We start from the raw sequence: 15,451 nt of genomic DNA, 5'->3' as shown, positions 1-15,451 counted from the left end.
TGCAGTCGGGCCTGCGGACTGTGCAGCCGGACCTGCGGACTGTGCAGCCGGGCCTGCGGACTGTGCAGCGGGACCTGCGGACTGTGCAGCGGGGCCTGCGGACTGTGCAGCCGGGTCTGCAGACTGTACAGCGGGGCCTTCGGACTGTACAGTCGGGCCTGCGGACTGTGCAGCCGGACCTGCGGACTGTGCAGCGGGGCCTGCGGACTGTGCAGCCGGACCTGCAGCAGGACGCGAACTGAAGCCTCCGGGCCGGCGGTGACCCGAAGGGCAACCCGACAGCAAGTCACTGCAGACAGCGCAGCAGAGCATCCGCAGGCGAGGAGCCCCGCCCCCCCCCACGCCTCCGCAGCAGGAGGGTCCCAGCCCCGGGGAGCGGCCCAGCCAGGCGGGCTGCACGGCGCAAGCCCGCACCGACCCGTTTCAGAGCTCAGGAGCCTGGGGGTGCAGGAGGGGCGCGTGTGGGCGACCCCAGCCTCCCGCGACCTCCCGCGGCGAAGACCCCAGGCGGGGGCCGCTCCTCGCAGCGCGCATGCGTGTCAGGCCGCGCCGCGCACTCCCCGCCCCTCCCGCCTCCGGCCGCGCGCTCGGAAAGCCACTTCCCGCGAGGCCGCGCGGGTCCTCCAGAGCACCGAGAGCGCCGGCCAGCGCGGCGGCGACGACGCGCCGGAAGCGACGGCGCAGCTGCGCCTGGGCGCTCAGCGGCGGCGGCGGCCGCATACGTCATCGCGGGCGCGACGGCCCGAGGGACAGTCGTGGGTCGGCTCGGGTGAGGGTGCGGCGGCGGACCGGCCGGGAAGATGCCAGTGGCGGTGATGGCGGAAGGCGCCTTCAGTTTCAAGAAGCTGCTGGATCAGTGCGAGAACCAGGAGCTCGAGGTGGCGGCTGGCGGCGCGCTGGCAGGGGGCCCCCGGGGCGGTGCCGGTCTCCAGGGTAACGGGGCCGGCGGGGCGCCGGGGACGCGGGGGTGCGCCCCGGGGGCTCCCTTTCCTTGTTTGCAGCTATTTAAGATTTTATTTAAGGTTTTGTTTATTTATCCGTGAGAGACACAGAGAGAGAGAGAGAGGCAGAGACACAGGCAGAGGGAGAAGCGGGCTCCACGCAGGGAGCCGGGGCAGGACTCGAACCCAGGACCCTGGGGTCACGCCCTGAGCGGAAGGCAGATGCTCAGCCGCTGAGCCCCTCCCCCCGCCCCAGGCGTCCTCAGTTTACATATTCTTGTCCTTACGGAGACACAGGGAAGTTTGGAGGGACCTAGAAATCACAGGCACCGGCAGATCTGAACTCAACGGTGCGATTTTTAGTGTTTTGCCTCTTCTCGGAGCACTTTCTACATCTGCAGTTATAAGTACTATAAGGTTTATCTTTTAGGTTGGTGTTAATAAAATCCTTTTTCTTTTCTTTTTAAGTGTAAGCGTAAATAAGGTATTTTTCTTTCTTTCTTTTTTTTTTTTTTTTTGGCCTTACAGGCTCCTGGAGGAATTGCCACTCCCCCCGTGTACGGTCAGCTCTTAGCTTTATATCTGCTCCACAATGACATGTAAGTACTTTTCTACCCAAATCCGAGAGCAGTGGCTTCCTGAGGATTGTACAGAAATTACGCTTCACGTTGGAAAGACGTCAGCGAAACCCTAAGGCGCAAGGAGCTCTGTGCATTTTTTTTTTTTTTTTTATGATAGTCACAGAGAGAGAGAGAGAGAGAGAGAGGCAGAGACACAGGCAGAGGGAGAAGCAGGCTCCATGCACCGGGAGCCCGACGTGGGATTCGATCCCGGGTCTCCAGGATCGCGCCCTGGGCCAAAGGCAGGCGCCAAACCGCTGCGCCACCCAGGGATCCCAGCTCTGTGCATTTTATCGTAATACTTAATGCACCTGTTTCATGTGTTATCGGATAGTGCCTAGGCCCAGTCGTTTTAAAATACACTTGTTTTACGTATATTCTTTAAAAGCACATTCTAATTTGTTGTGAGAAACAGCAGTGTCAATAAAGTCCTTTAGTTCTGTTGACCTTTTTTGTTTTTGCTTTTTTTTTGAGATTTTATTTATTTATTATAATGTTTCTTTCTTTTTTTTAAATTTTTATTTATTTATGATAGTCACACACACAGAGAGAGAGAGAGGGGGGGGCAGAGACACAGGCAGAGGGAGAAGCAGGCTCCATGCAGGGAGCCCGATGTGAGATTCGATCCCAGGTCTCCAGGATCGCGCCCTGGGCCAAAGGCAGGTGCCAAACGGCTGTGCCACCCAGGGATCCCGAGATTTTATTTATTTATTTATTTAGAGAGGCAGAGACACTGGCAGAGGGAGAAGCAGGCTCCATGCAGGGAGCCCAACGCATGACTCAATCCCGGGTCTCCAGGATCAGGCCCTGGGCTGAAGGCGGAGCTAAACCACTGAGCCACCCGGGCTGCTGGACCTTTCTTGTTTTTATAAAATCTCCATGGGCTCCTGTTAATTTCATATGTAATCAGTCAATCCAGAGAAACTGAAAGGGAAGATAGAGAAGGTCGAGAGGAATTTGTTTAATGACATGTATGAGATCCTTTGAAAGGTGGTGTTTTTAGTTATTCCTAATTCGTGCTCGTTGAAGAAAAGTCAGGAAGCATAAGCGCACAGGAGTCCCTCTGCTGCTGCGAGTCATCAGTAATTACTGTTAAGTGTTGTTTTAAATTCTATTCAAGCTCTTTGTTTCGTATCTTTTAAAAAGTAGCCTCTGATTTCTGCTAGACATATAACCATGAGCTGTCGATTTCATTTTCGTGATCCTGACATATGTTTGCTGTAGTTCAAGCTTTCAAACTCTTGAAGTTTTGGTGGCTCTGCACTCGGTCAGAGGGGGTTCATGATAAGGAGGAAAGCATGTGTATCACATACGTTGTCAGGAGACTCCAGAGCCTTGAAAGTATAGAGATTTGCCTATTTTTATCTATGAAGAAATGACCTACTTCAGTGTTTGTGTTTTTAGCATACCATTACCTTAATTTAAGGTCTAGATCGTTAATTAAAAATGCACTATAAAGATGGCAAACTATTACTTTGTAAAAGTATTTTATTTTTATCTGAAAAGCTCCTCTTCCCCTGGACAAATTCATATAAAACTAAATTTGACTCTATAAAATACAGAGTATTTTAAACTATACTTCTGTGTGTTTGCAGTAAGATCTAAAATTTTAAACATTTACCGAAGTGATTTTTTTTTTTAATTGCTTATTGTTTTTTTGGGGGGGATGTAAATTAGGAATAATGCAAGATATCTTTGGAAGAGGATACCACCTGCTATAAAGTCTGTAAGTATTCTTCAGTATTTCCTACTACTTGAATATAGTAACTGCTTTCATTTAAATGGCAACATTGTAAACTTTTTAAAGTTTCTGTTTGCTTTCCTATGTGGTTCACAGAAATAGTTACTAAACTGGTATTAAAGTTTAAGGACAGATCTGCAAGTTTCCTCAAATCAGAAATTTAATTTCCCTTGGATAGTTCTAGAAATCTGTCTTCAGCTTCTTCTGATCACGTTAAGACACTTCATGTTAAGTGCCACTTTGCCTGGCAAACAGCAGATATTTTACATAAAGGTTTGGTTTGGGTTTTGTTTTGCTTTTTTAACTGATTTGTGCAGTAATGGTATTTACTTTGAAATTGGTGTTATTTACAAGTATATCCTAAGAATGATTTTCACAGCATTAAGATTATTTTTGGTAATTAGGATATCTGATTCCTTAGTTTGGATGGGAGATTAGATGAAATAACCTCTTAAAATTTTCTTCCAAAATGGAATGAAATACATTTTTAATTTTACGGGATTCATTGTTTCTAGAATAAGTACAAAGTGAATTTTTTAAACATAGAATATTCACAGAATATTATCAAGAATTCACTTGAATTCTTCTGTTCATTATTGATATTTAGCAGCAATTCATTTAGCATTTTTACTGTCTGTCTTCTCCAGACATTCTATTATATAAGATTGGCTTATTCCTCCAGCTTCATTGACTTAAAATAAAGAACTGTAAATTACACTCATAGTTTCAGTGACGTTCGTGGGAATTCGGTCCTGGGAGAGGCTACAGTGTATGACATTGACGGTCTTTACTATTTGTCATTTTGCTATTACTTTTGCCAAAAAAGCATGCATATATATTTTACATGCATGTATCTGTGAATATCTATATGATATTTATAGCATTTATGTATATATGAAATACAAGTACATTATGAAGAATCGTTCAAGAAAGTTAGTTCCCAGACTTAGTTCTGAAATATTTTTAGACAAATGTTTTATGCTCTAATTTTCTCTTAGAATTTATATAAACCATACAAATAAATTTTGCATTACTGTCCACAGCACTTAAAAACCTTTTTGATAGTGATTGGGCTGAAGAAGCAATTATACCTCTTAAAAGAAATGTTGAGTTATGTTTTAAGATACAGTTGTTGGTAAAACTCCAAAGTGAATATACTCAAAGACAGTAATATTTATTGCAGGCAAATTCTGAACTTGGGGGAATTTGGTCAGTAGGACAGAGAATCTGGCAGAGAGATTTCCCTGGGATCTATACGACCATCAACGCACACCAGTGGTCTGAGACGGTCCAGCCAATCATGGAAGCACTTAGAGGTAGTGTTTCTTCGTGGTTAAGAATTAGATTAGACCTATTCTCTTGTTGGGAGCCGCGTGCCAGGAAGGGGTTAATGGATCGAGCAATGGCTCTCTGTTGACTCTTCCAACCGGCCCACCTGTCTCACCCTTGTTGTTGAAGGCTTGTGGCTCAAGGACGCATACTATTGCTATCTATTCAAGGGCGCATACCTTTGCTATCTATTGTGAAAAGACATGTTTGGAAAACTAAGCTTAAGACATCCTGCTTGTTGTACAACCCTGCTTTATAAAAGAGTGAATAATACAAATAAAGTTGGCATTGTGGCTGAATCCAGCCATATGTCCCTCCTGCTCCCACTCTGTTTATGTCTCTTTTCTTTTCCTCATTCCCTTACCCTCATCCCTGGACGGTTGTCGCCCCCAGCGCGCGCGACATTCTCTAAGTGCTGCGATGCTGAAGTAAGTTAGCAGTGTGTTTTAAAAATACATATATTTCCTGCTAGGTGAATACAGCAGCTTTCAAAATTCTTTTGTAAGGATTTGCTCTAATCGTGCTTCTTCATTTCATCCTGCTTGAGATTTTATCAGCAGTTAGGAGCTTCACTGTCTCTCATCTTAATTCTAGATTGAGATTGATCTTGTCAGTAAAAGGATTTTTTGCTACTAAAATGAAATCTTGTAATACTCTAACAAGCTCAAGGTATGTGGTGGTTAAGATTTTAAACCCCACGTATTTAAAAATAGAGACTGTGCTTTGGAGTCTGTTGACTTCAGTCTTTGATAGGGGTGTCTCCAGCTTCTGGATTTGTACCTAGTCAGTTCAGTACACAGATGTTCAGATATTTTTCAATTGCTCTGAAAGGTTACAAGCCTCTGTGACATGGCATTGATCTGACAATGAAACTGGACCCAGCCTCTCTTTCTGTTCTTCTGCCCCTGACGTTTGCTGGCTCACTCTTTTATAAATTCATACAGTGACCTCTTTTATGTTTTCAATCCTTATTTCCTAATGTTACCTTGTTGCTGTGGTAATGCCTGCCCTGACTGCCTTCCTGCTCTGGAGGAAGGAATTTTTGAATAACTGTTCATCATTCTGGCAAGGGATATCATCTTTTCAGGGGGGCAGAAGGTGAAGGTTGCTTCTGAGATGTATCTAATTTCTCTTGGGATGGTAAAGCTGTATCAGCATAAAACAGATCAATGTAAGCGACAAAACAGGAGACACTTAGTTTAAAAGAATGAAGGAAGTGAGCAGGAGTGCAGGGCCTGCTGGGTGGGAAGCCGGTGGGTGGAAAGGGAGGAGGGTGGCATAAGGTAAGGGCAGTTTGGGATATTCCCACAGGAAACCGCCTTAGCCTCTTGACATAAGTCCGAGGAGGAATGAGTGTGGTGGTGGATTTTGTAGCATCTGGTTCCGTCTTAGGACTGTAGTGTGAGGGCGCAGCCCGCATGCCCTTTCCCAGCAGCGTACAGCAGGTTCATTGGCAGGACTGGGGCTCAGATCTCGTGACTCATCCAGCAAGTGTTCACTGTGTGTCTTCATCGGGTATAGCGGTGTTTCCTCCCAGGGCTGCCTCTGCCTCCAGCTCCATTAGATTAAACACTCCTTTGGAGGCCGTCCAGTGGGCCTCTGGAACGCCGTGTAGCGCAACATGGGGGAGTTTGGCCTCTGGAGCGTGCTTCTGGGGTTCGTATCCTGATGCTGCCATCTGAGTGATCCTTCTGTACCTCATTTTTCTCAATGTAAAGTGGGATCATAAGTAGTATTTTTCTTGTGTTGTTAGAAATTAATATGTGTAAGCACTTACATGTGCTTGCTTCATTAATGTGTATAAGCTTTCATCTGTTCACCTGCAGTATTTGTGAACATATCCTGAGAATTTTACAAATCACCAGACCCATGAATGGTACTGTCTTCCTCCATAAAATGTGGCCTGCTGAAGGAAGTCTCATAGCATATTTGAATCATTGCTAAATTTAATATTTTGCTTTTTAATGTGTTACAAACTTTGTGTTTTCTAGATTGTTCTAAGAACAGTCTCATTCTCAGATCTCTTCCTTTCTGTTCTGAGTTAGTCACAGTCCTACCAGAAAATTGAAAATGGCTTAACTGAACAGAGGCTAGTGAAAGAGCTGTTTGTTGGCAAAGGCAACCAGCAGAGGCCAGCAAAGCCCCAGGGGCTCACTGTGGACAGTAGCCATTCTTATTCTAGGCCCAAAGGGAGGGGGCCATGGAAAGGGGCTGCCCCAGGAGCTGTGTGTGGATCAGCCAGCACGAGGCAGGGAGGGCGCAGAGGAAGTACATTCACCTGACCTGTGGACACCCCCTCCACTACAGGTGCCGTGGGCAGTGGTGTCCAGACTCCCTGGAGTAGAAGGGCAGACATGGGTTTGAAAGTGCAGGACTGTCCCTCATCTTCCCTCTGTAGCACTTGCAACTGCTGGTAGATAATAGGTACTTGGAGGTACTGTTTACACCACAGAGTGAGCATGGGTCTCCCCAGGACTTTGTCACATGGTGAATTGCTGCAGATGGTAGGTGCTGACTGTTCACTGCACTTTCCAACTTGTTCTGATACACTCTCTCCTGAGACCATTTCCCAGGTCTTTAAGGGTCACACAGTGACTAGAATGTCCCCGAGTAGTTAAAAGCAGCCTGAGTTGTGTGGCCTTTGACTAACCCTGTGGAACTCTGTACCTGTGACTTTGCTCCATCTGACCACCCCCTTCGCCTCCCCATGTGCTTCTCTCCTGTTTGTCAGGCCTGCCTCTGTTTCTCTCCTCTTCCTCTCCCATTGGCCTGTCTCTTCCATTCATTCCGTCTTGTTCTTCTCCCCATCTCCTCTCAATTGTAAAAATCTAACCAGAGTGCTTGAACTAAAGTTATTTTTAAAATTCAGTAGGCTTTCCGTGTGGGTGGGTACAGCTGTTGGTGCATGCTTAGATTTCCCTGTTTGAGTGCCCATGACCTTCATTCAGTAAGGGAAGCCTCCGTTATTGCCAAGGTGTTTCAAGTCCACCATGAGGCCATGTGCTGAGCGATCGGTAGGAGAGGGGAGAGAGTTGACTAGAGGTGTGGAAGCTGGAGGGGACATCAGGCTCAGAAGTGAGGACATGTGATGGAATGTCAGCGATCCTTAAGTATGAGGGGACAAGGCCAAAGGCTATATCCTGGTGATATCTTTAACAAGCAAGTCTTCAGCTCATGACTTCCTTGTTTTTGTTTTGTTTTGTTTTGTTTGTTTGTTTTAAGATTTTTATGTATTAATGAGAGAAAGAGAGGCAGAGACACAGGCAGAGGGAGAAGCAGGCTCCCCGCAGGGAGCCTGATGTAGGACTCCATCCCTGGACTCCATGTCCTGGGCCGAAGGCAGGTGCTTAACCGCTAAGCCACCCAGGCGTCCCAGCACATGACTTCCTTAGAGAGGCTAGGCTCTTTGATTGAAAATGTATAAAAGCCCTCCTTCTGTAGAGAAGTTGAGGAAACGTGCCATAGGAGGTGAAAACAAGCTTGTTAAATAGTGTAAACAGAGCTGGGAGTTTAGAGATGGCAGTGAACTTCAGTGCTGCAGGAGGAGCTTGTAAACAGACGTGGGAGTCACAGAGAGCAGACACCACACAGCAACATAAACCCAGAGCCCAGAGATGAAAAGGTGTAAGGCTTGTCTGAGAGCCGGGGGCCTATTGGGGAGTAGAGGGTGCCTGACAAGCTTGGTGTAGTCGTCAGGCAACGTCCCAGGAATGGAGAGAGGATTTTCAGTATATCATGGGGCTGTGTTGTACATAAACATTGGCAATTCAATGTGGAAAGTAAAATAGAATATTTGTAAGCATGTTGACAGCCACGGGGAGGAGCCCTTGTGTTACTGCAAGAGCAGTGGGCAGGAAGATAGGCTAGCTGCACCTCGGTTCCTACCACTGACTTATCTCTGCCTCATTTCTGGAGTATTTAATGTGGGAATGTAAGCCTAGGGAACTCCCACATGTCATCTCTAGGGAGCTTTTGTTGCCGGAATTGTTTGCAGCCCACACACCTCCCCATTAGGCTCAGTCATTCAGGACTTGACGTTGGGATTTGAACCCAAATTAAGTCACAGGTTCAGAGAAGACTTGAAAGTTGGGAAGTGTTAATAAAAATTCAATTGCATGGGCAGCCCGGGTGGCTCAGTGGTCTGCCTTCGGCCCGTGGCGTGATCCTGGAGACCCAGGATTGAGTCCCACGTCAGGCTCCCTGCTTGGAGCCTGCTTCTCCCTCTGCCTGTGTCTCTGCCTCTCTCTCTCCCTGTCTCTTATGAATGAATGAATGAATGAATGAATGAATGAATCTTAAAAAAAATTCAGCTGCGTAAACTTGAAGATCTAATTGGGTTTATTAAGCAATCTTTGGTTTGGGCAGCATGCCATCGAGCAAGTAGAGGGGAGCTGTGAGGAGCTTGGTTAAATGGCAGGTTTGCATAGGAAGGAACTTGGGGCAAGGACATTATTAGCAAAAGAAAAGGAAGGATGTTTCAGGCCAGGTCACCTCCCTTAAGGGTAGAGTAAGGAATCTCCTTTCTGGGAGTTGAGGGTTTCCACATGATCAGGAAATTCCCCCACTGACCTCTTAAGACTGTATTTCTAGATTGAAACTGTGTTAGGTATTAAGTCCCAGTTTGCTGAGGCATTTGGGGACCTGTGGTTTTCTTGTTAACAGAAGAGCACTCTAGTTGCAAGGTTTGCTCTGCAGTTTCTAGGTGCGCTCCTATACAGAGACCCTGCTCAGAACGGACAGCTGATTACTGAAGTAGATCATTTCCACTCCTTTCAGTCCATGAAAGTGGAATTAAAAAAGAAAAACATGTATATAAAGATAAATTTACATACATAAATATTTAAATGAAATTTTCTTAGAGTTTGGGTCTTATGTATATTAACTTTTTTCCTTGTAAATTTCATTGTCCCTCCAAGAGAGATTTGCTGTCCGAGAGGAAGTACAAGAGATTGATTTGTTTATTCAGCAGTATCTGAGCACCTCTTCCGTGCCGTCACAGGTGTCTGTATCTGTCAGCATTGAGCTCTTTGGGTTGATCTAGTCTTGCTTAGAGAATTTAGACAAGGACAATCATGTAACTTAATCCTGTGTTAAAAATGCCAGCTCTTTTGGTTCACTGTCTGCCCCCCCTCCACTCCCACCTCAGATGCAACAAGAAGAAGAGCCTTTGCCCTGGTCTCTCAAGCCTACACCTCCATAATTGCCGATGACTTCGCGGCCTTTGTTGGGCTCCCTGTGGAGGAGGCTGTGAAAGGTATGTTGGGCTTACTTTTTACTTTGAACAAAGGTGGAAGGGTAAATTGTTGAAACAGGTTGGCTTTGGAATTTAGGTGGTGTTTGTTCCCTGGAAGGAATTATAAAACCTACGGGTGCCACACCCCCAGGGGGTGTGGGCAGGAAACATCCGGTCATCAAGCCAGTAGTGGCTCTGCCAAGGCATGGGGTAGGAGTCCCTGCAAAGGTAGGAGGAGAGATTTTATACAGATCTTACAGCACCTTGCAACCAGTTTCTCTACCAAATAAGTTAAGGAAAAACCATAGTAGAGCCTTCTGGGTTTTCAAGCGTGGATAAGAGATTTCAGATTCATATTTACTTTAAAGCATTTTTTGCCAAAAGCAGTTAATGCTGTCTTAGAACACGAGCTTTGCAAAGGAGGACTTTGCCATTCTTATAAAGTCAGCATTGGGCTATGTCTAGGAGGTGTACCCTCGTTGCATCTGATCATTCTAGCTCTTTCTTTATCAGAACCTCTTTGATATTTCTATAGTCATTTTTTGCCACAGTTCCCAGGACTTGATCCATGAGTATTTTCTACTTTTATTTCTTAGAACTTTGATGAAGACTAAAGTTAACAGTGGGCTTGTGAAATGGTGGGGTGCCCTCCCAAGGTGATTCCCAGGAAGGAGACTAGAGCCCCTGTTGACTGAGAGTGGGACGAGCAGGGAGGGATGTGGTGGGAACAGAGTTCCTGGAAGACAGGGACAAGGAGGGTGTGAGAGGGCAAGGGGGCCTATGGAGAAGGCACTTGAGACAGCCCCAGGCAGCTCAGGTTACATCCGGTCTTAGAATTGGTACCGGAATGTGAGATGCAAGAAAGTAGAGGGTGTACAGATTATTTGCTTTTGTTAAGTGTGCCGGGTGAGTAGCATTAAATTAATAATTCTTAAACTTTGTAATTTCTTTAAATTATCTGTTCCTCTGAATCAACATATTGATAAATGTGTTCTTTTAAAAAAAATTTTAATTGACCTCATGACTCACTTGTAGAAATCCTCATTTTACCTGTATTTGGTAAAGGTAGTCTCCTCTCACTGTCCCTTTTCAGCCCCTTTCTCCTCGATATTTCTCACCAGTAACTCTTACCCAGTGTCTCCAAATATGCTTTTGCATTTGGATTTCTCAGTGATGCCCAAACTAGCTCCTCCCCTTGGTAAATTGCTATCGAATGCTCTATGTGCCTTGTAGCATTGTTTTACCATAACTGACATTTTTGATTCTCTGACTAAAATAAGGCCACACCTTGTTCCTCAGTTTCCAAAGCCTACCACAATTTTAGATGCATAAAAGGCAGGTTAATGAAGTTCCTGGAGTAAATCATACTGTTGCTTATAAACATTTATTTTGATTCATCTTGAAATTGATCTGTAGTTTATTACATACTAATAACATACCCCTGAGCCCTACTCTTAACTGACTGCCTGGGTCCGAGTCCTGTACCCTCCTCCCAACCCCATACTAACTGCGTGACCCAAGACACATCATAGGATTCCCCAAAATTCATTTTCCACATCAGTTTAGTGATGGTTCTGAGTCCTACTTCATAGAGTTGTGTGGTGATGACCTGATATGATTGCTGTGGGACGGTGCCTACTGGCCAGGACTCGGTTTTGTCATTGGCATCAGCTTTGTTACTTACTACTGATAGAGCAATTGGAGGCAGTATCATGTACATCCTCCTTAGAGATGGAAGTGTTGTTTCCGGTATATTGACTAGATTAAGACCGTATTGCACACTATGGAAGACTGGTCATTTGCTAGGGATTGTATAAGCCTGGTAGAGTAAAATGAGACTTTGATGCACATTTCAGAAGTGTTTCAAAAGTAAGTCCATCTGGGAATGCTATCTATATAATCAACTTTTCTAGTAAAAATACACATTGTAGGGTAACCTGGACTTGTCAGATCCTCCACACAAGTAGTGCCATTGACAGATTGTGGATCTTGTAAATTAAAATTATAGTAACTTTTGGTTATTGCTTCATTTGTGTGTTAAATACGTATCTCTAGGTATATTGGAACAAGGATGGCAAGCCGACTCTACCACAAGAATGGTTATGCCCAAAAAGCCAGGTAGGTGGAGCTCTTCATCCATATATGCACCATGGACCTCTTCTAAGACTACTTCAGTCTTTTAGACATTGAATTTGAGTAATTTGGTAATAAGGTTCTGCTGTGCTAGCAAATTGAAAGTAACTCAGTTAAGTATAGACCTGGAATGATAGACGCAGCAGAAAGCATTTTAAAGATCACCTGGTTTTACCTTGATTTCTAAAAAAAAAAAAAAAAATTTTTTTTAAGAACTGGGTTTCCAGGATCACACCCTGGGCTGAAGGCAGTGCTAAACCACTGAGCCACCCAGGGATCCCCCAATTTTTTTTTTTTTGTATAAGAAACTATATGGGTTTCTCATAATCCATATTATAACTTAATTCTTACTAAGCATTAGTCTCCCATCCACTTATTTATGGGACCATTTCTAAGTGTGTTTATCCATATCTAAGTCATTGTCTTTTTAAAAAAATATCTTCTTTTTCTCCTTGTACTATAGCTGTGTAGACTCTTCTCTGAAACAAGATTTTCAGTGGCTTTAACTTTCACAGAATTAAGTTCTTTGGCCTTTTAAGGCTTAAATTATTTGGCCTGCGCTTGTTGTCTCCATCTGAATTCCCAGCCCCTCAGTCCTCCTCCTGAAGTGAGCCGTGTTCATTCCTGCGTGGGGGTCTCTCCTCCATTGGCAGGAGTGCCCTTTTATGCCGGGTCTTTGGAACTGGGCTTAATGCCACATCCATACACCCTCTCCCTCAACCAGAGTTCCTTCCACCTGCTCCGTGTTCCTATCGTGTAGACAGTGTTGACCCCTCAGCAAGGAATTCCTCAGATTTCAGTGGGCTCTGCCCTGGGAAGGTACAAGAGGTGGTGAGACCCGGTCCCAGCGGATCTCACTGCTGTAATGAGATTTGCGTAATCCTATAGAGCATAACTGTTAACCGTTTGAGAAGTAAATGGTTGTAAATGCCATTACATTACAAATGACATGTTCTGTGTGAAGGCTCTTCACAGTGACTCATATAAACTGGGCTGTTCATTTTCCTTAGTTGCAGGGGCCCTGGATGTGTCCTTTAACAGGTTTATTCCCTTATCAGGTACGTTATGTTTATATGCTCATTTAAAACATTTCATTGTTCTTTTTTTTTTTTTTTTTTTTTTGTCATGTGTCTCTGTTTTCCTTAGCTCCCACATTGTAAATGAAGAGATGAAATTCTGTATTTGCTATTTATAATGATATATTTGGTTATAATAGAGAACATGTGGGCTCCCCTCTGTAGTTCACCTTGTAGGCCAGGGCACCTTCTGGCCCAGTCACGGAGCCTCCGTGGTGTCATGGGGGGAAGCCGTGATGGGGCTTCTCACCAGCACTTCCTCGGAAGGCATCCCTGGGCTGACATGTGCTAAATTAAAAGTTGAAACTAAATTCCTTGATAGGTTCTTTGTGGGGTTTTTTTGTTTTGTTTTGTTCACTGACAATTTAATGTCCTCCTAGAGCACTGCATGGCACAGGGTAAGCACTGGGTGATTGGTTATTCACTGAATATCATGTCAGGTGGGTATATGTCCTTCCAGGAAGAGCTGTGCTCTCTCAAGAGAGGTGTTGTTTGTTAACCTGGAAACTTCAACAAAGCTGGACATGCTTTTGCTCCCCGTTGAGAAAAACTCATCAAAGTTGAAACTTTGCTTGTTTTTCAAAATGTCCAAAATCAATAAGAAAGTTTCTTTATTGTTAAATGACAGGCCTGGAAGGGTGTGGGTGGCAGGGCCCAGGTGCTGTCACATGGGGTCTAACTTAAGTCTCTTTCTGTTTCACTTGCAGAGCCCGCCCCAGTGCCCCCAATCCCCAATGAGCAGCAGTTAGCCAGACTGACCGATTATGTGGCTTTCCTCGAAAACTGATGTATCATTCTGAGTCCAAGATCCACCTTCAGAATCCTGTATACTGACAGATATAGAAATGTAAAATTTTTATTTTCAATTTATTGGATGGATGAAGCACCTCAGCATTCCTTACTGAGTATGTGATAAAATACATATATAAAGTATATTATTATATATTTTGTCCTTAAACATTATGCTGAATAGTTGTTGAAACAATTCTCATTTTGTAATATTTGACAATTTGGATGGAGCCCGTCAGTATTATGCAGTTTATATTTCCTAGTGACTGACTGATAAAACAGCTCTCCTGCTTCATGTAGGTCAGTGGTTGACAGCTGTTTGCCCCTGCCCCAGCGTACAGCACACCCCATCGGCACTGATGGTTGATAGTTGCGGTGATTCCTTTGAGGTTTGAGGAGGACTGTCCCCGGAGACAGTCTCTGAGCTGCCAGGGATTCTGATGCACCCCCTTCAGAGAATATGCTCTCCTTTATACTGAATGCTCACCTCACCTCCTACAGAATGCTGAAGTGTAGCTGAGGAACAGAAGACCACTTCCTCAGCGAACCAGTTTGTTAACTTCGATTTTTTTCCTGATAGTGTGAGTACATCCATTGCTGGCAGTGGAGGGCTTGCCATGAAAATGCAACTATTTAATACCTTCAGGAGAGATATTAGATGTAATACTCCTTTCAGAAGAAGGGAATATTAGGGTGGAATGCATTATATTGGCAAGGAAGCTATTAAGATAAGTGATCCACTTTGTACAACTATCTTGCAGCCTACTGGTTGCTTATTTTTATCCTTTGGTTCAAGTTCTGCCTTTTGGAGAAATACCGAACAAGTCTTGCAGTTTTTGTGTGATGCCCTCTGAATATTTGGAGGTGTTTATTGTATCTTCAGGTTAAAAGCCCCCCTGCTTCATTTATTCTGCATTTGTTCAATAAATATTTAATTGAATCAGCTGTTTCATCTGAGATAGTTTCTAAAAATTTCACTCCTGGTGTTTCTGTGGATACATTCTAGTTTGCCATTTTTTCAATATACAAATGTCCTACTTGAGTAGAAATGACATATATAGTGGTGATTGTATGATTCCGATTTTTGTTCATTTTAAATACATTTTTCAATTATTAACATTTGTGGAAATACCTTTTAAATTAACAGTTTATTGAACTCGGATGTCTAAGTCGTGTTGTTAAAACTCCCTTGTTTTACAGTTGAGGAAATGGAAATTCAAGAAGCAAGAGGATCAATAGCTAGAAAGTGATGATGCCAGTTATTGAACTTCCAGGTATTAAGTAGAAATTGTATCCATGGGCCTTATTTTAAATAGATTGGAATCAACTGAATTGTTCATTACTAGAGGACGGGGTGAATAAACGGTAGCATTCAGTGCTGTGCTGTGCAGCTCCTGGAGGCATGAGTAAGAGAGAGAAGATCTCTGGATGAAAACAAGGTGATCTTCAGAGTGAAAGCAGAGGAAGTAGAAGGGGTTTAATGAGAAAGGGTATATGGATATATGTGCAACCATACATACTTGCTGGTATTTCAAAAAACAGAGGCTAACCCACGAACTAGTAAAACTGGTTCTTCAAAGGGGAAAAGG

At 44.3% G+C, this 15,451-nt stretch overlaps 1 protein-coding gene across 1 annotated transcript; it reads left to right on the top strand.

The window, feature by feature from the left end:
- Positions 1–721: 721 nt before the first annotated feature.
- On the top strand, positions 722–14,802 carry COPS8 (COP9 signalosome subunit 8). The gene is made up of 8 exons (XM_041768031.1): positions 722–878; positions 1,470–1,540; positions 3,239–3,287; positions 4,486–4,618; positions 9,778–9,885; positions 11,920–11,982; positions 13,008–13,055; positions 13,781–14,802. The coding sequence occupies exons 1-8, from the start codon at positions 801–803 to the stop codon at positions 13,858–13,860; spliced, it is 630 nt and encodes a 209-aa protein (XP_041623965.1). The 5' UTR covers positions 722–800; the 3' UTR covers positions 13,861–14,802.
- The last annotated feature ends 649 nt before the right edge of the window (positions 14,803–15,451 follow it).

Source organism: Vulpes lagopus, chromosome 8 (genome assembly GCF_018345385.1).
Source record: "Vulpes lagopus strain Blue_001 chromosome 8, ASM1834538v1, whole genome shotgun sequence".
In the NCBI taxonomy this organism is placed as follows: domain Eukaryota; kingdom Metazoa; phylum Chordata; class Mammalia; order Carnivora; family Canidae; genus Vulpes; species Vulpes lagopus.
This window is presented reverse-complemented; position numbering and strand designations above follow the sequence as displayed.